General features: G+C 36.9%; 1 protein-coding gene across 1 annotated transcript in view; it reads right to left on the bottom strand.

The window, feature by feature from the left end:
• Positions 1-306: 306 nt before the first annotated feature.
• The window catches only part of MIPEP (mitochondrial intermediate peptidase), a 72,692-nt gene continuing 53,671 nt past the window's right edge, over positions 307-19,327 (bottom strand). The window contains exons 17-19 of the mRNA XM_017831584.1: positions 10,153-10,274; positions 9,258-9,331; positions 307-570 (exon numbers count right to left, since the gene is read on the bottom strand). Coding sequence (XP_017687073.1) covers positions 476-570; positions 9,258-9,331; positions 10,153-10,274 — 291 coding nt within the window. The 3' untranslated portion in view covers positions 307-475. The remainder of the gene's footprint in view (positions 571-9,257; positions 9,332-10,152; positions 10,275-19,327) is intronic.

Here is a 19,327-nt window from a genome sequence, read left to right as displayed (position 1 = left end):
TGCTTTTCCCCAGCACAGAACTCCTGCAAGGAACACAGTTAAATAAGGCTAAAGAAAATCCATGAACATGTGAGAAAGACCCATGTGAACAGTTCTCGGTCATGACACTCAACAGGTAAGCCCTAATACTGAATCAATCTGTGTACCAAAAGAGCATTCATACCACTCACCCTGAAGATGAGTTCAATTCCTGTTTACTCAGATCGTCCAACAAGACCAAATTTTCTAACAGCACATTCCAGCAGATTTGTTCTCTCAAATTCCATGCTTAAGCTCCTATGCAATGGAAAACCATCATCTCCATAATTGAAACCAGGTGATCCAATGAAAGTATTTATTACTGTTCCACCAACATGAATAGTCAAACTTTTACAAGTGTTCACAAAAAAGCAAAACCAGTCACAACAATATTTTACCCACAATTATGAAGACATATGCAATCTTCCATAAAAGAATTCAGTTCTGCTGAACATTTTTATGAGTCCATGATAAACGTTTCGAAGTCGTGGTCTAAGTCTGAAACAAGGGCATCCACAAAATCTTCAACTGAAGGTGATTTCTGAAGCATACCTACAGAAAAGCAAGACAACAGACTCTTCACAAGAATACTATGACCTTGACAGCTTTGTCAATGGTAATATTTATTGGTAACTAACTTTTAATGTCACTATATGACAGAAATGGCTATCATGTTTCTTTGATAAGAACTAAGTGCAGTTATAGTGTATAGGGATTATCTAATTTCTTCAAGCTACCTGTTACACGCTATCACAGAATTGACAGGTTTCAAGATTGTTAACTGATTTTTATCACTACAATCTTGCTTGAGCAGAGAATTATATCCATTTTAAAGCAATGTAACCACAGACTCAGTCATTTCCAAATGACTGGAATAAATCAGTGATTGAGCGGGTATATAAATCCTTATCTGATAAGTCTCAGCTTTGACTGAGCCAGAAAAAAAATATATTTTCTCAATGTGTTACACGCCTTAGAAGCACTTGATTCAGTATTTAAAATACAAATACCTCTGAAATTTTTGACAAGGCATGAAACATACTCAAACAAAAGCATTTTCAATACACTGCAGTTTTAGTTTTGCTTTTTTACAGCACCAGGACTTACCTTTTATTAAGGATTTTAATTAGTGCATCTGTTAGCTGTAGCACTTGGCTACAGGATAACAGAGAAATTAGCATAATGAAGAATCATGCTGAAGTATTTTTTCAGGTAATTCTATGAATGGAGCAGTTAAAAATCTCACACCCTCCTCAGAATCCCAATTTTTGGAAAGCATGAGAATACATACTTTAAATTATTTTCAGATCTTTCTTTGTACTTAACATTACATAATGTTGGTCTTTTCACTGTTTTTAAGATTTTCAAGTTTATATTTGGAAATTTACTGCATAACTTGTACCAGAAAAAAAACCAACAGCACAGCTGCTGAATAATGTAAAATTTAATCTTTGTATTTCTTTGAAGTGATCTGTTCTTTCTGACAACTGCCAATGTAAATATAACCTTGTTCTACCCTTTCTGATCGGGGTACCTACTGAACATAATTTTATAATCTTTAACATCCTCAACAATATTTGCTTTTGGTGGAAATTATAATTGCATGCTGCTAAAAGACCGTAATCTTTTACTATAACACAATGATTCAAAACCCATCAGGAAACAGATCAGCTCAAAGTAAATTTGTGTGAGCAACCAGAAAGAATGTTCCTGCTAAGACCTTACAGAATTCCATTTCAATCTGATTTAAACACATGTTACAAGTGTCAACACAAACTGCCATGACCCAGTAGATTAATGCTGAGCACTAAAAGGAAAACAAATCTCATACTATATATAGGTTAACTGAAATGCTGTTAAATGAAGTTTGCATCAAGCTATTTTTAAAATGAAAGAGAACAGCATTAGTATTTCCAAATACTTGGTAAACTTGTAATCTACTCTAACGTTAAAAAAATTGCTGTGGAATTACTTGTAGTTCACAATGAAAAATGTCTTGCTATGTGCTGGGCTGAGAAACAGATGTGTACAGATACCCAGCTACTAATCTGACCTCCCCAGAGAGCCATGGCCTCTTGCAGACTCCCTCTCTTGGGTTCCTCAGTGGGCTGGCTTGGGGACATGCATATTTGCTCCCTAACAGCCCTGGAAAAATTCCAGTTTAAACTCATATTTTCCTGCAGTTTTCACAGAAGTGGAGAGAATGCTGTAAGAAGGTGACATGGATGGCAGCCCACTGGAACATGCAGTGTCATGCATGACTACTGGAGCTTTGTCTCAGACTCAGTTGGAGCAGTCCAGTCCCTACAGTGCAATTTGTTTTGCCTTTTTTTGCTCTCATTTTTCCTCAGACATTTTTACATCTGAATTAACCAGCTCTATTTCTTGAGACTGAACAGTAGTAAGATCTTCATGGGTGCCACTCCTCTAATCTTCTTCAGAGGGCTACTTTGTGATGAGTTGTGCCTATGAAGAATCTACTTTTCCCTGCACCTCAGAAAGGAAACCTGGATGACTAGCTCAGGTATAAAATCTCAAGTTGGTGACATTATTCCTTCTTTCCAATTTTTCAAGATGTGGCTTTATAAAAGAACAATTATTCTATAGCCAATATGTCTTTTTTCATCGGATATCAATACAGAGAGATGACTATAATGCTGCATAGAGAGTACATAGAGATGGCCATAACAGACCTAACCACTACTTCCCAAGCCCCACAATACAAAAATCCCCTTCCAATACTGACTATAAAAAACAGCCACTCTGGATGATGTTTAGCCAATTCTTTGACACACTAAAAATTGTTCTGCTAATTATCAATACACTGCAAAAGAAGAAGAGCTAAGAGTATAATGATTAGGCGGAAGAAACTGAAGCTGGGATTATCTTCAAGTAGATTTAATTTCCTGCTTACATAAAAATGGAAAATTATAACAAAACCATTCCAATCCTGGATATTACAAAATGAATAAAAGAAAGATAATTAACTACAGTATACCTGGATGTATTTTAGTGCAGTTAAGTACAGTCTTACAAATCTCACTCAAAACTTGTTACATATTTTATTTATTTACACTCCACATGGTTTGTTTTAAATATGTAGATTTCAAAATCACTCTGGCAATTGTGATGTCAAATGACCTCCAAACCAGTAGTTCCAACTTTTGATAACAAAAACAGATTTCAGATTTCTTGCATTAGCAGTCTGCTGCATTGCTATTTTCCCATCACTGACATCAAAAGGAGACACTAGCAGACTTCACTTTTGCAAGGAGGGGATGAAGAGTAACTGAGGTCATTGCTGAAGAACTCCTACTGTAGTGAAGTGATGATGCCCTTATGAAATAATTAACTACAGATTTTAGAGTAGACAACTCCAAAAGAAACAGATACTGATGGTATTTCTCTGTTTTAACCTCTTACTCTACACAGATGTGTTAAAAAAGGTCACATCTCCCCTTAAAATCCATTAAAATATATCAAAGCAAGATCAGCTTTGATATATTGTAAGTACTCAGCACTTCAGTCTACATGATTTAGTAAGATGTCCACAAGGTCTGATGGTTGCAGTTTTCAAATTTAGGAGTGTATTTTAATATGTTTAGTCCAACTCCTATTTCAGCTCAGTCTCTCCCAAGCCTAAGGCAACTGCATAGCTTATCTTCTCTGCTTTGAAGTTTTCTTTCACATTACAGCACTGTGGTTAACCACACCCTTTTGAGAGATGGTTAGCTATAACCTACAATCACTGAAAATTGAGAGAATAAAGCCTGTGGCAAAATTTGGCCTCTGCCCCTGTGGAACAGTAATTATTTTGGGTCCATGTAGTTTGAGTTAACATATGTTGCCATTCACATCACCTTTTAGGATTTATGCATATTTCTAACACTTTCAAAGAGATACAGTGATTATCTGAAGATTTTTGCAGCCTCTTCAAATCATAATTATTCCATGAAGTACAATTTGAGGCATGGAAAAACAAATTTTCAAAAACTGCATCAGAGTAAATGTGTGTTTATTTACACAGGCAGTCGGTTTGGTTACCACGTAGGCACACAGCTGTGTATGACTGCAATATAATATGGCATTAACAAATCAAGAACACAACTTCACATGTATTTTGCATGAGGACTTCTTCAGAAACCCCAAGGGCAATGTGACTGCGTCAAAACTGAAGAGAAGTGCACTCCAGGATATGTTCCATGCTCTCAGTTCCCAAAACATTTCACACTGCAATTCACTTTCTGACTGTGCACCTGGGTTTCTTTCCAGTCAGGGAGTGCCAAGGGAGGGAGGGAGGGATGGTGCACACCTGAATCTTGTTCTGACCTGCAACCAGCACACAACTGGACCTGGAAGGGACACCTGGGATACATAACTTTAAAGGGATTTGGAATCCCTAATGCCATGTACTCCTAGGAAGGAGAAAATATACGAAAGCCATATGGTCAACACAAAATGACAGAGCAATCAAGTTCTTCTCAAACTGTATTTTCACTTTAAGGAAACATTTTTTAAAAAGTAAGCCTCCTGGACAAAGCATGGTTCACTCATTTTTTAAGTGCTTCTGCTATCCATATTTGTGACTATTTCTGTATTTTATTGATGATCAAAGGGGTAAGATAAAAGGGGTCACTTCAGAAAATGTTTTAAAAGGTTTCAAAAAACCGTTACGATTTTTGAGTTTTTTAATGGAAATAAATGCCAAGAGAATCAAATCCAAACAACAACAAAAAAGTATATTGTGTTTCCTAATTAAAGACTAGTCCAAACAGGAACCTGTCAGTAACCTTGTCAGTAATTCCACTGGATGGCAAGTCAGATCCTTTATCTTTCCTAATCAGTACATCTATGGAATCATGTCACAGAAGATGAAAAGCTAGGGTCATATCCAAATACAAGAGAAAGACAATAGATGGATTCTGAGATGAAAATCATAACAAAGAAACTGTACAAATGAAATGTGCTGTTATCAAACAGTCAATGAACGTGGCTAACTTCACAAGGAGATACGGAAGCATTTCAAGGGTGAGGCTGCACATCTGCATCCAGAAGTCAGACATCTGCAAGGGCATTTCTATATATAAAAAAAAAATGCCTGAAATAACAGCCTAGAGAACTTTACGGTTTTGAAATATGGCACTAGTGCGCACAGAATCTGGACTGTTTCCCTGAAGAAGAGTAAAATCAACAAACTTTAAAGTTTGGTGGAATCTATCTTTAATCAGGTATCTGTTTTGTCGTTTGCTATGGGAGCACAGTTTTGCAACTAATGGAAACCAACAGATGGAAATCAAGTATTCGGGAACATCTATAATGAAAACCAAAATAAAAGCAGCAAGAGGAATCAGAAGCTGACTGAACCTAAACAAATTAAGGAACAACTACTTGTTCTTACTTTTCTCCTTAAATTCTCAATTTTTGTAATAAATACAGAGCAATTAAGTATAAACTTATTATAAGTTTTTCCATCAGGTGTGTTCTATGATTTAGCCTCAAATAATCTCAAATCAGAAATCAAATTATTATCTTGTCAAAACACCTGAGTCACCCTGATTTCATTCTTCAGCGACTCATTCAAGCATGTTTGTTAAGTTTTGCACTGGGTACAAATGAGCATCACAATATGCACAGGCAAGGAACCTGCTGATGAATTCTGGTTTTTTTTATGATCTTGAATATCTTTTAAGATTTCTGTTTAAAGAGACATAGAGTATAAAAGTAAAATTCAGAATACAAAAGTGTCCAGGGAAATAATCTGAAGCAAGGAAGATGTATCCTTGGTGGAAGAGGATCAGATCATGGAACACTTAAGAAAACTGGACACAAACAAGCCCACAGGCCCTGATGGGATATACCCATGAGTGCTAAGCGAGCTGAAAGATGGCATTGCAAGGGAACTCTCAGTAACCTATTAAAATAGGGGAAGTACCAAAAGACAGGAAAAAAGAGAATTTCACTCCTATCTTCAGGAAGGGCAAGAAGGAGAACTCAGGCCAGTCAGTCTCAACTCAATACCTAGGAAGATGGTGCATCAGCTACTCCTGGAAACCATTTTCAGGCTCATGAACCAAAAAATCATCAGGAATAGTCACCATGGATTCATCAAGGGCAAGTCATGCTTAACTAATTTGATAACCTTATATGATGAAACGACTACACAGTGTTCTGTAAGATCCTCATTGAGAAGCTGTTGATGTATGGGCTGGATAAGCAGACAGGGAGCTGGACTAAAAATGTGGCTCAATGGCAGGGCTCAGAGGGGGGTAATCAGTGCCACAAAGACTGGTTAGAGGCCAGTGACCAGCAGTGTACTCCAGGGGTCAATATTGGGTTCAGTCCTGTTTAACATCATTAATGATCTGGATAATGGGGTCCTGCATCTGGGGAGGAACAACCCCAGGCACCAGTACATATACTGGGGGACACCCAGCAAGAAAGCAGTTTTGCAGAAAAGGTCCTGGGGGTCCTGGTGGACACCAAATTTAACATGAGCCAGCAATTGTTCCTTGCCACAAAGAAGGGAAATGGCATCCTGAGTGCACTAGGAAGAGCATGGCCAGCAGGCTGAGGGAGTTGATCCTTCCACTCGGAACTGGTGAGGCCATTACTGTGTCCAGTGCTAGGCTCCTCAGTACAACAGACATGGACACACAGGAGAGAATGCCACAAAGGCCCACTGAAATGACTGAGGGCCTGGAGCATCTCTTCTATGAGGAAAGGCTGAGAAAGCTGAGATTGTTCAGCCTGGAGATGAGAAGGCTCAGAGGTATAAATACCTCAAGGAAGGGTGCAAAGATGATGGGAGCCAGGCTCTTATCAGCAGTGCCCAGTTACAGGACCAGAAGAAAGGGGCATAAACTGAAATACAAGGGTTACCTCTTAACATTTTTTCCCTGTGAGGATGAGCAAGCAGTGGCAAAGCTGCCCAGAGAGGCTGTGGAGTCTTACTCCTTGGAGATATTCAAAAGCCTTCTGGACATGGTCCTGGACACCCAGCTCTAGAGGATCCTACTTGAGCAGGTGTGTTGGCCCAGCTGACCTCCAGAGGTCTCTTCCAATCTAAACTATTCTGTGATTCTGTAATTCTGTGAAAATATCTCGAAAACTTCTGCCATTTTTTTAAATCAGAGTCTGTGCTCTTATCACCACTATTACTCATGCTAATGCTGACACAGAGGAGTCACTGCTGTCTGGTTCTTCTATTACATGTGAACAAACACACCAGCAGGTGCACTGCTGTTACTAACCTTGATGTGACACACAGTTCTGTTTAGTGGTTTATGGATTTAGAGAAAAAAAGACAAAAATCGAACCTTTTATACAGATTTTTTTGGTCACAGCATAAAGATGCCATTATTCTACCATTAATGTCAAGTTCACTGTTCTGCAGTATGCACAACTGTTCCTTAGACAAGCTTGCTCTTTTCTTCAAGCCCCAGGCTGCACAGCCATTGCCTCTTTCTCATTCACCATTGGTCCTGACGAGTTACTGATGAACATTCTGCACTAAATTAATTGAGGACTAGAAGCATGAGGACTATGAATAATGAAATGCCTAAAACATCTAATTACCGCATTACAAGACTTAAGCACACTTGTTTGTGTGCTTTCATGTACCTTGCCAAACTTTATACTTAGATTTCCTTTAAACTTAAAATAAACTTGCAATTTCCTAGACTACGATATCAGTCTTTCAGATTAATTTCAGTAGCAAGTTTTATCCATAATAACTGATGCATACTCTCAACTCCAAACTGATTGCACCATATTCCACTGTGTTCTATCACATGCAAGGGTGAAAGCCAGCCGTACTTCCATAGATCTTCTCTAAGACCATCCAGAGATGAATTTTGTAAACTTCATTCATACAGTATTTGATTCAAGGAAGCACACTGCCAGCAACTTCAACATAGTTTCTAGGACACTCCAGGAAGATTCAAAGCTCAGTAAAATTAAGAATATATCCCAGAAATAGAAGAGACAATAAGCATAACTGGTGTCTAAAAACATCTTTTTCTTTCTCTACGATATGACTTACAATATAAAAATTAGGTACACATGTAAAGATGTACATTCTTGTCTTGCAACTACTTAATCCACAGTTTTGGGCTTCAGTTTTTCAAGGTTACAAACACAGATTCTTCAAGAACCCTAAAGAAAAGTAAGTTTGTAAAGTCATACTGAATGAAAAGTAATCCTGTAGATCAGAAGTATAAATAGAAAAAATCTAAAGAATATATAGTTGCTTAATATATGGTGAGTCTAAGGAGAGCAGAGGTCATGGCCTCACATATAAATAGATGGGTCAAAGAACTGGGATGTTCTAGTTATTAAACTGTGTCAATCTCATGATGAAGTACAGACACATTACTATTGTTTCCTTATCTGCAGAAAAAAAGTCCTACAATTTCCAGTCTACTAAAATGGAGTGAACAGAGCAAATGAATTCATATTCATCCTTAATATTAAGAATTTCAGAGGAAATTGAAAGATGTGCCATTAGATGAAGCACTTAGCAAGTGCTCATGTTAGGAACAGCAACAGGAATGCAAAAATGTTTGGCTTGAATTCTGCAACATTAGACAGGAAAGTCTTTATCCTGATCTTATTGAGAGATCTGAGATAAAGTCAGCATTTTCTCAAACTTGCTTCATTCTCCTGACATTATTTTTTAATATATGAAATATAATATTTTTGCTATTAGTATGAATGATTTTTAAAGTTATTTTCCAGATTAAAAAGGCAAATATGGTAGTGAGAGGAATAATGAACTGTTTCTTTAATACAGTTTTCAGACCTCCATTTCATGAGAATGTATACTCAAAGTACTGATACAACCAAAGATATTCTGATGACGCTAAAATGTGGCCAAAACAAGTTCAATTTCATCTATACAAAATAACCAGAGATACTATGACTTCCTCACCTGGAAAAGTTACTAATTTATTGTATCCAAAAATGGTGTCATTTTTCTTCCTTCAAGTATGTGATACTCTTATTCCGAATTCTTTAGACAGTCTGGTAATACCAACCTTCCCAGCACTTCACCCCAACTATCTGTGTGTTCTACTGACCATGATACAAAGGTGATGACCATTCCACTTAACTAAATAAATGAATAATTTTTCTTTCACAAACTCAATGAAAATCATAATTAAACCGAAAAGAGTAAGTTGGGAAATGCAATTATTTCTTCCTCAAGCAAGGGAATAAAACAGTTCTAATTTATTTTCTACCTTGAACCATCAGTATGGGCTCTTTTCCACCGCCGTGTGCCAGCATCTCTCTACGATAACGCTCTCCCATTGCCCTGGAGAAACACAGATGTTAGAGCCATCTGCAAATACAACCTGTCCAGCTTTCAGTCAGATTTGCTTCTAGGATCTCTACAGAACTCAGAAACAGAGACCAAACGATATTTTCCACCCTGAAACAATGACTGATTCCATGTTGACTCCTCAAATTCAAATTACACTTAAAATCATACTATGAGTAACTGAACTAGACAAATTTTATACATGTGAGTATGTACTGGTGTTTATAGAAGTTAATTTGTGAACAACATTTCAGCCTTCCTTGCTCCAAGAGGAAAAGTTGCTCTGTTACAACGAACATTCACCAAAGATATAAGAATGCTTAAAATCTGTGATCTTGCAATTTACTTTTTAATTTCACAAAGCAAAATGAGTAGGACAGCTACACTTAGCTTTGAAGCTGGTAACATGAAACTTGTTTAATACGCACAGTTGCTTTGATTTCAATAGAAAATTACAAGTAATTAGGCATCTATGAAATTCAAGCTCTCTAATTACATCTAAATAGGAATTTCAGTGCCTCCCAATGGACACACCTAGATTTTAAAACATCAGCACAAATCTTTTTGCACCAATGGACATGTCCCAAAGTGTGTGTGTGTATACATACACACATACATATATATACATATATATATATATATACATACACACACACCCCCATGGTTATTTTGTAATCCTCCTAAAATCAAGAAAAATGCTAAAAATTAATTTTCATCAAAAAAGTCCATCAACCTATGTGGCCCTATTTGTTCCATATTTTCCTGAAGCAACTAACATGACATTTCATTCTACTTAACATTTTCTCTGGTTTTACCTATCAAACGGGTTCTGAGCAAAACACTGTTTCCACACCATAGAGGCAACAGCCCTAGACATGAGGTAGGAGTAATATTTGGCACCGTAGCCCACAAGATGACTGAATCGCAGCTGCCAAGCCTGTAAGAAATAAAAAAAAACAAAACCCAAAAGTTATCTTTTAACTTCTTTAAATTGTTCAGTATTTCTCTCATGTATGATGGAAGAAATCTGATATCACTAATAACAAACAATTAAAGAAAAAAAGAAAAAAAGCAACCACCACTTATCCCAGACTGAACAATCCTTTATTACAAGAAGCATTTTTCAGCCTAAATACTGTATATCCAACACACTGATCATCACGATTGAAATTATATATAAACAGGGTCAGTAGGGAAGAAAACCAAGCAGTAAAAAAAAAATTATTAATATTTAATAATAGCTATGTTGTTCTATTGGTCTTGAAAAAAAACCAGAATTACCTTACTACAAGTAATATCATATGTTATAATTTCCCATCTGGGTAAGTGCAGTGTCACTGGAAAAGTTCAATTTATAAACTTCTGTCACAAACAAAACGGTAATAGGGACTTGCATTTAATACTATAAAAATATACAACTTTCCATATGCCAAAAACCTCAGAGGTAGACAAATTACATCCAGATGCAATACCATTGCTCACAGATTTGTTTGCACATTTTTAAATGCATATCTATAAGATTATAATCCACAATTATATGGTTTTTCATGTATTGTTACTTGACTTTATGACGTATTCCAGTGATGGCAGATGTAGCCAGACAATGGGACTCACTTCAAAAACAGTTTAGTTACTAGTTGGGCCAGGGAACGTGGCACCAAATGGGTAGATCATATCCCATATCATGCACCTGCCGCTGGAAAAGTTGAGCGATGCAACAGATTGCTGAAAACTACTTTGAAGGCATTGGGTGGAGGGACTTTAAAAAACTGGGATCAGCACCTAGCAAAGGCTACTTGGCTAGTCAACACTAGAGGTTCCGTCAATCGAGCCAGCCCTGCCCAAACAGAGCCCCTTCACACTGTGGATGGAGACAAAGGCCAAGTAATTCACTTGAGAGGTATGTTAGGTAAAGCAGTTTGGGTTAACCCTCCCTCGAGCAAAGGCAAACCCATTCATGGGATTGTCTTTGCTCAAGGACCCAGATACACTTGGTGGATAATGAGAGAAGATGGGGAAACCCAGTGTGTGCCTCAAGGAGATTTAACCTTGGGAAAAAACTAATTTGTATTCTGAGTTGTATGTTGCAGGAAAAGTCACTCCACCATTGAGTGCCGCTGTGCCAGACATGTTGGAGCTCCAGTACAAGCTGGAGTCCAAGGCAGAGAAGTGGTACACCACCGTTGATATTGCAAATGTGTTCTTCTCCATCCCCTTAGCAGCGGAGTGCAGGCCACAGTTTGCTTTCACGTGGAGGGGTGTGCAGTACACCTGGAATCGATTGCCCCAGGGGTCGAAACACAGTCCCACCATTTGCCATGAACTGATTCAGGCTATACTAGAGAAGGGTAAGGCTCCAGAACACATATAATATATTGATGACATTATTGTATGGAGGGGAAAACACAGCCATAACCCACTACAGCAGACTTCTTTTTTAATGCTGCTTGGTGTTGACAGTTTACTTATGTTTTCTTAGCAAAGAAAATCAGAAGTATCAGCCCTACTTTCACAGAAGTAAAAATACCTCTTTTTTTTATTATTTCCCTGACTTTAACAGAATAATTTAAATTGTGACAGACCTTCAAACATCATCTGGCCCAGCCCTCACTCAAAGAAAAGGGAACTTGAATGAGATTTCTCAGGGTTCTGTCTAAAGTCTCAGCATCTCCAGGGATGAAGATTTCATTGCCTCTCCAGTGCAATGCGAAAAGGCAAGCAGGTCCAAACTGAAAAGACATTGTTTCCCCAACATATTTGGGCATATTTTTTGAAATAAGAATGGATGACTATATAAAAGAAGGAAACGTACTCTGCTCTGTCAGCTCTGAGGAAACCAAAGAGGAGACAAGTCCCATATCTTATTTGTCCTCCTATTCAAAGAAGCTCTTAACATTCTTGTGATATGATTGTTGTCAAGATTTTTGTAGATATTATAAAAACCAAAGGTTTAAAGAGGAACCCAAAGATAAACAATAAAGTAGCATAACAGATGTTTTACTTTTAAATCCATAGGCTATGAGATGCTTGTTCTTATCCTATAGTCAATGGTTGAAATTCTGACGAAGCCAAACAAAAAAGTGAAAGGACATTAACCATTTTCCAGAGCTATTTATCTTTGACTGCGATTCTTTACCACAGTGTAGTTAACAAACTCCTGATTTTTGACATCTGAAATAAACTATGCTTCTTTATTCAAGAAAGTTCTGATCATTATCTTCTTCTCCATTAGCCAGAAAGATGTATGTGTATGCTAAAAAAGTGACCAACTGAGAGGGTGGAAAAAGAAAGTATTTGGCTTTTAATCACTCTTTTTTCCTTAAAAGAAGAGGTAGCAAAGAGTGCCTTATAATCTAGATTACTGTGAACAGCAGATGAGAAACATGTTGCTAGCTCCCTTTTCTGAGCAATACCTACAAATAAAGTTCTCAAAGTTAGCTGTAATTCAATCATTCAAAAACCACTTTTAACAAGATGGTTATCTCCACCCTAAGATGTGTGTCCAAAACACATGGACACACAGATGGAATTTGCCATGGGTCAGCAATTGAGCCTGTACTGGTGACCTACACAACTAGTTAAAAATAGGAGTGACAAGGTTAAATGAGATGAAAAAACATCTCCAGTCTTCAACTTTTCTGTGGGTCTTGATGTATGGTGCAAACTCTTGAAAATTATTAACTTTTTCTTTCTTTTCTTTAAGCTAAACACTATATCTCATTGTAATGCAAGTACGTAAAAACATTCAGCTTGAATACAGATTCTCCAGTTTGCTCTGAAAGGTATTGTGGTTGCTGTGTTTATACTTTGTACCTACAGTTATTCTAACTAGTCCCTTAATTGTAACCATAATCACTAAACTAAAAGTACATTTTGAAACAGATCAGAGAGCCTACATTTTCAGAAGACTGAGCAGGAAAACATGTCAGTTTATTAAACGAAAGTTTGCAAAGTTATGACTAGAAGTTTCAACTCTCTCAGGAATGTGGAAAACTTTACTGATTAATAAACATACTCAGAAATGTTTCTGGGGTACAAACAAAATAATTTCTTTGAGTTTGACAGAGGGAAGATTATTTCTATCTCTCCCATCAGAATGGAATTATTTTGCCACATCATATAAGCTGTAACTAGGACAGTATGTCTTCCTCAACAGCTCAGATTACATAGTTCACATCAAATGTTCTTGCATTTAGAGGTTTGCACCTAAAACAGCTCATCTGATCTTCCAGGTTGATCAACTATTCCATTCATAGGGTTTCTTGAAACTCTGTATAACAAGTAATTAAGGAGAAAAGAACAACTTCTCAGCAACCTGTCCAAGACCAAAAGCTTGATTTCAGAATCTGCATCTAAAACAAGCCTCAGTACCCTCTGTTCAATTTGTTTTGACCTTGTCTTTGCTACTAAGCTTTACTAACAAATTTTGCATTGTTTACTTTCAAAAGAGAAAAGGAAAGGATATAGAAAGACCAAGGAAAGACATTGCTCATCTCTCTCCCTGCATTTGGGGAGGCTTTCAAATATGATGAAGGTGAGATTTCAAAAATTCATTTGGAACAGGACAGTATGCAAAAAAGGAAACAAAAATGGAGGATGACTCAATCCACCTTAAGACAGATGACTTCCTTCACTGGAATACTTAAGGAACATACTTTTAGATAGCTCAAGTTATTAAAGATGACAAGCATTCCCAAAGGAATACTGCACCTAAGATTGTTTTCCTATTGCAAACCACAGTGAAGGAAATCTGATAACAAACACTGTGGTTCCCTACTGAAGTCTGAAGCCCATATTCAATTCATTTTCCTTTAACCACTACAGATTTTCCCCACTCTAGAGCATAAATAGCATATCATCATTTCCTGTCCCTACTTTTGTCCCAGTCCTCACACAAAGTTTCTGATCAGGAACTCCCAATCTTCAATATTTCCCTATTACCCAGTATCTATCACATTGCTCAAGTATATTTTCCGAAAACACCCATCCTCTACCCTAGTTCACAAGGAGCTACCTGCCCGCATTATAAAAAATACCCTCTTCCTCTCTTTCTACTTCATACAGATGAGATTACAACCTAGGAAATCAAATTTTAAAAAAACTCAAGAACTCCTTTAAAAAGTTCTATGATGAATAAAAAGAGTTCCCACATCACTGTAAATGTATTTGAAACTAAATGGTTGTCCTTTTAGCATAAAATTCCATTTCTCCATTTTAATAAATTCAGATATAGATGCAAAATTACTTGATTTCTTCTGTTATTTCCAATAAGGAGTGATTTCTCTATTTAAAAAAAAAAAAAAAAGAAAAATAGTTATCAAACTCACTTTTGGACAGGGCAAAGGCTAGACATGTAGAAGTAGGGCACTGTCCTTATTAAATTATTATAATTTTGGTAAGCAGTTAGAAAATTAATGAAGACTCTGAGTAATCTCTTACTTCAAAAAGTTCCATGAACCTATTCCAAGAGTTTATAAAACAATGCATTTTACAGCATAGCCCATGGGTTATGATAATATGCCATCCACAGGTCATGTTCATGCCTGCTTTTTATCCAGCACAACAGACTGAAATAAAGGTGTGCAACTGATCCACTGCAGTTATTAAGGGGGAGTTCTGTCCACCAACATTATCAATCTTTTCTTATAACCATGTCTGAAATATTTCCAAAATGACATGTGCAATGGCTTTCCATCCTATCATGCAGCAAATAAAAACATATTACTGATACTTTTTTATTCTTACACCTTATTAGGATTTTTTTGAAGTCCTTGTTGGATACATTCTTACAGTAAGATTCAGTTCATTTTATATAATACAAAAATTTAGATGTGATGCTAAAAAGGCAAAATTGAAAGAAAATCCATAGGTAACTTAATATAAACTAAATTAGCTTTTGCTTGAGCACAGTAAACACTGTTCCATGGGGCTCCACTAATTACATGGGAATCAGTGCCATAAAATTCTACTACATCTTTTGGAAAGAAAAAAAAAAATCCTACAGAAATTCTTGACTAGTGCTTGGACTTTTCAAAATACTCTTCCAACAGTTCCTGCTGTGACTTTAGGTACTTCAAAGTATATTTATGTCCATTTTGCTTTGCATCTGAAGACAAAAAACACAAGTGAGAACCTGAAAAGAACCAACACTAAATTAAGGAAAGTACTTTTGTCATTTAAGTCTTCTAATTACAAAATGTGTGCTTCAGTAATTACACCAATGAGCAAGTTGCTGAATTGTTGCCACGAAGAACAATATTTGATGGAGATGATATCTGCTGCCCTCCCCCCTCTTAATTAAATTCTTATTCTGGCAGGAAACCCAACAGAGGAGCAGCCAGCTTATCTCCTTCAGGGGCTACTGGGTGGAGAACCCCTGTGTCTGGCACTAATTTGGTATTATTGCTCCTAATGCTCTTGAATTTAGCTATCAGCACGGGTGGAAAACTCCTGAGAGCCATGAGAAGCTCCAGGCTCTGGTTACCTGGAGCCAGAAGAGAATGGCAATTAGCATGCAAATCAGTACAGGCTATTTCCCTCTGCTGAGGCCAAGGTTTATCAGGGCTAGTGGAAATCCAGGACAACACCACTCTGGCATGCAAACAAGCACACTCGAATTAGCACAGGCAATGTTTTCTTGGCACTGTGTCAGCCACTCATACAGCAGGAGCTGGAGGTGGAACATAAAGAACTGCGGGTCACAGATCAAGAACTGTGAAGCCACTTTTCAGCACAGAAAACTGGTGAATTTACTGTGGGGTGCAGATCTGAGGGATGCTCCACATTTAGCTTAGAAAGTTTTCTGTTCTGATGTACTAGCTGTGCAGACATCATTTTAAATTATCAGAGGGAAGAAGTGCTGTTAGCAAATGAAAAAAATATGTTATCTGACAACCAGGAGATCTGGTTGTACTTTTTGACTCCACTTCCAGTTTTCAAGCTCTTCACACTCATATTCTTTCTAAGACCACTTTTCTCAAATTTAAGGAAGATACTCAAGTGATTTCCAGTCATCCCATATAGAAAATTCCAGTCTCATTCATTCATTACAGTGACTCTAGAATTAGTGTGCTAATCGAATTAAATGCCCTTCTCTGAATAATTCTTATGCTCCCTTTCCCAAAATAACTGAGACTGCAGTGAGACAAGCTGAGAAGCCTCCTGGTAAGGCTCCTCTCTTTTTCTTGCCCCCACACAGCAACAGGAGCAAGCAGCACAGCACTGCCAGCAGAAGCCCAGCTAGCAGAACCCAGGGCTGCCAGGCTCCAAAGACAGGAGCAGCCCAGAAGTTGTGGCTGCCAGGCTCCAAAGACCAAGCTCCACTGCTGGATGCACTTATTTTGGAAAAGCCAAATTTTCACACAGCAGAATTTATTCCGCCGCATTTCTGTTTAAACTACTCACTTCGTGAAACAAATCAAGGATTTTTCAAGTACTTTTTGCAGCTTAAAGAATTCACTCTTTTGTTCCGAAACAAAACACAGAATTTTTTTCCTTATTATATTCATTTGTTAGTTAAGTTTACGGAGTGCTTTGAAAATGTCCTCAACTCATTCTCAGTAGAAAAAACAGTTCAATGAGTTCTGGAATGCAGAATTTGCAAACTGTTTGTGTCAGTAGCTCCCTCAGGGAAAAAGCTAGAGCACTCACTGACTGTAGAAACAACTGTCTCCACAGGTATGCAGCAGCTTGCTTGGTCAACTTACATTCTGTATTTCTGCCCTGAACCCCTTTAAGCTTTATAGAATTACATCATCATCCTTCTGGAGTTTCACAATAATAATAAAATGCAATAAAGAGCCACTTTCTTTCCTGCAGTTTCTAATCTTGTTTAGAATAACAGAAAACTAATTTCAAGAAACCACATCTCGTGCTGCACCTCTGACTTGCTTAATGTCAATATTCTTCAGTTTTCCAGTGTCATGCATTTCTCTCTTAGGAGTGGGAGAGAACACAAAGTAAACCAAACCAGAGACACCGTTGACATTTTAGAAAGCGAGTCAAGCAAGAGATTAAGATTTCAATTTATAACACTTCTGTGTTTTCATTATAAAATGATAAATAAATCTAGAACAGCAGGGAATGTAAATATTTTTGCAGTTGTTTAACTAAGGAAGAGGAAAGGAATTTAACATGCAATTAACCACTTACGTGATTTTAGATATGTACCATATGGTCTTCAAATTGCTTAAAGAAAAATATTTAATTCTTATTTATAAACTGTTCATGAATTTGAGCTGCATATAATAAAATCATTTAAAACTATTTACTCTCTACTCACTTCTCTCCTCCCCAAAAAGGGACTAAGGGAAGGGGGTCATGGGAGATAACAAAGAATACCGACATCAAAAATCTGTATGTATGATTTGCATTACTTTGCAATGATTAAAATTTGGATTAAAAGACACAGAGATATAAAAATTGATTCTTTTTTGTGTTTTGACTGATCATATTTGGACAAGTTAAGAGACAATGTTACTTGTCAGTATTTTAACTAGTCTTTAAAGTGAAACAAAAGAAACATGTAAACAATTTTCAAACAAATCCTTCACATTGTAACATGTAATTCTACACACATATACATAAACAGGCAACACTCTCCCTTCAATTATCCATTAATAATTTCTATTACTGACTAAGATTTAAAAATTCATAAGCCTGAGGTAAGTAGAATCAGATCACCATCGTTTACTTTGGGTACAGACTCACACTGCAGCCCAAAGTTTTTATTCTAATTTTCCAATTAAATCTAATTTTAAGTATTGACCTATTCTTTTAAAACAAACATCATGAATGCTGTTTAAGATAAGCTCTTACAAAATCCGAGAAATATCTTAAGCAATGTTGTAACTGCAAAATACATTTGCCAGTACAACTTAATCATGTAAATTATCTGTACCAATAGTGGAAGATGAAATCACTACTTTTCTACAGTAACATTTATTTACTATCTTTTGCTAGAGCCATTACAGACAGGGATATAAGGGATCATGACTCTAATCCTGAATCTGCCACAAGCTGCAGTATAAACTTAAAACTACTTTTTTTTCCCCCTCTCAGTCTAACTGCCACCTCCTGCGAAGCAAGAGTGCTAATAGTTCCTCTCTCTTGTTCTTTTCTGTTTTGACTGCAGGCTTTTCATAGGAAGGACAAGCTCCCACTGCACTTAGAGAGCATTTAATTTCAGGCTCTCTAGCCTGTCTTTATGGCATTGATCTATTCAGTTATATCTATCACTATCAAATATAGCTCCAGTACTGCAATCCCAGGGGAAAAAAAGGACATATGAACCATGAAAACAGAACTATATAAAACTAAACAATCTCTGTTTATATATTGGTATTTGGTATTATTATTACATAAATCTATGTAAGATGTTTAAAATGTTACCTGGAGATGTATGCAACTATTTCCTGCACTGTGCCATGAAATGCTCTTCTACATGGTAAATATGGCAAATACTATCTATCGCTAATGTATGTTTGAGTTTCATGGGACTAATGCTTGCAAAAAGAATTTCCTTAAAAGTGCTTCATATCCTATGGTATCTGCAAACACTCTGCTCCTGTAGATAGTTGCCCAGTGAATAGTGTCATGTTACCACTGGAAAACAAATCTTCACAGTATTTGCTATCACCATTTTCTTTATCATAAAATGAACTCAACTCCACAAAGACAGAAACCTAAACAAACATTGAAAGGTGACTTTAAGAGCTTTTCAAATCCCAGCCTCTACTTTAATACTGACCTCAGCAGGGCACCAGTCTTTTTGAAATGGCTTTTAGCTATTAATTATTTATAGAACTATCACTTCCCCAGAGTTCACTGTGCACTCTTTTATTAATCTTTTCCTCAGACCCAGACTCTTCAACTTGATTTCATAGTATACTTTTTAGAAGGTTCATATGAAAACTAATCCAGGGATTTGCACTCTGTGTAAATAACTGTAGTTTCCAACATGGCAACGTAAAATATTACCTTGAAGGGGTT

Source organism: Lepidothrix coronata, unplaced genomic scaffold (genome assembly GCF_001604755.1).
Source record: "Lepidothrix coronata isolate B3197 unplaced genomic scaffold, Lepidothrix_coronata-1.0 Scaffold193, whole genome shotgun sequence".
Taxonomy (NCBI): Eukaryota; Metazoa; Chordata; class Aves; order Passeriformes; family Pipridae; genus Lepidothrix; species Lepidothrix coronata.
The sequence above is the reverse complement of the archived record's forward strand: the minus strand, read 5'-3'. Positions and strand labels throughout refer to the sequence as shown.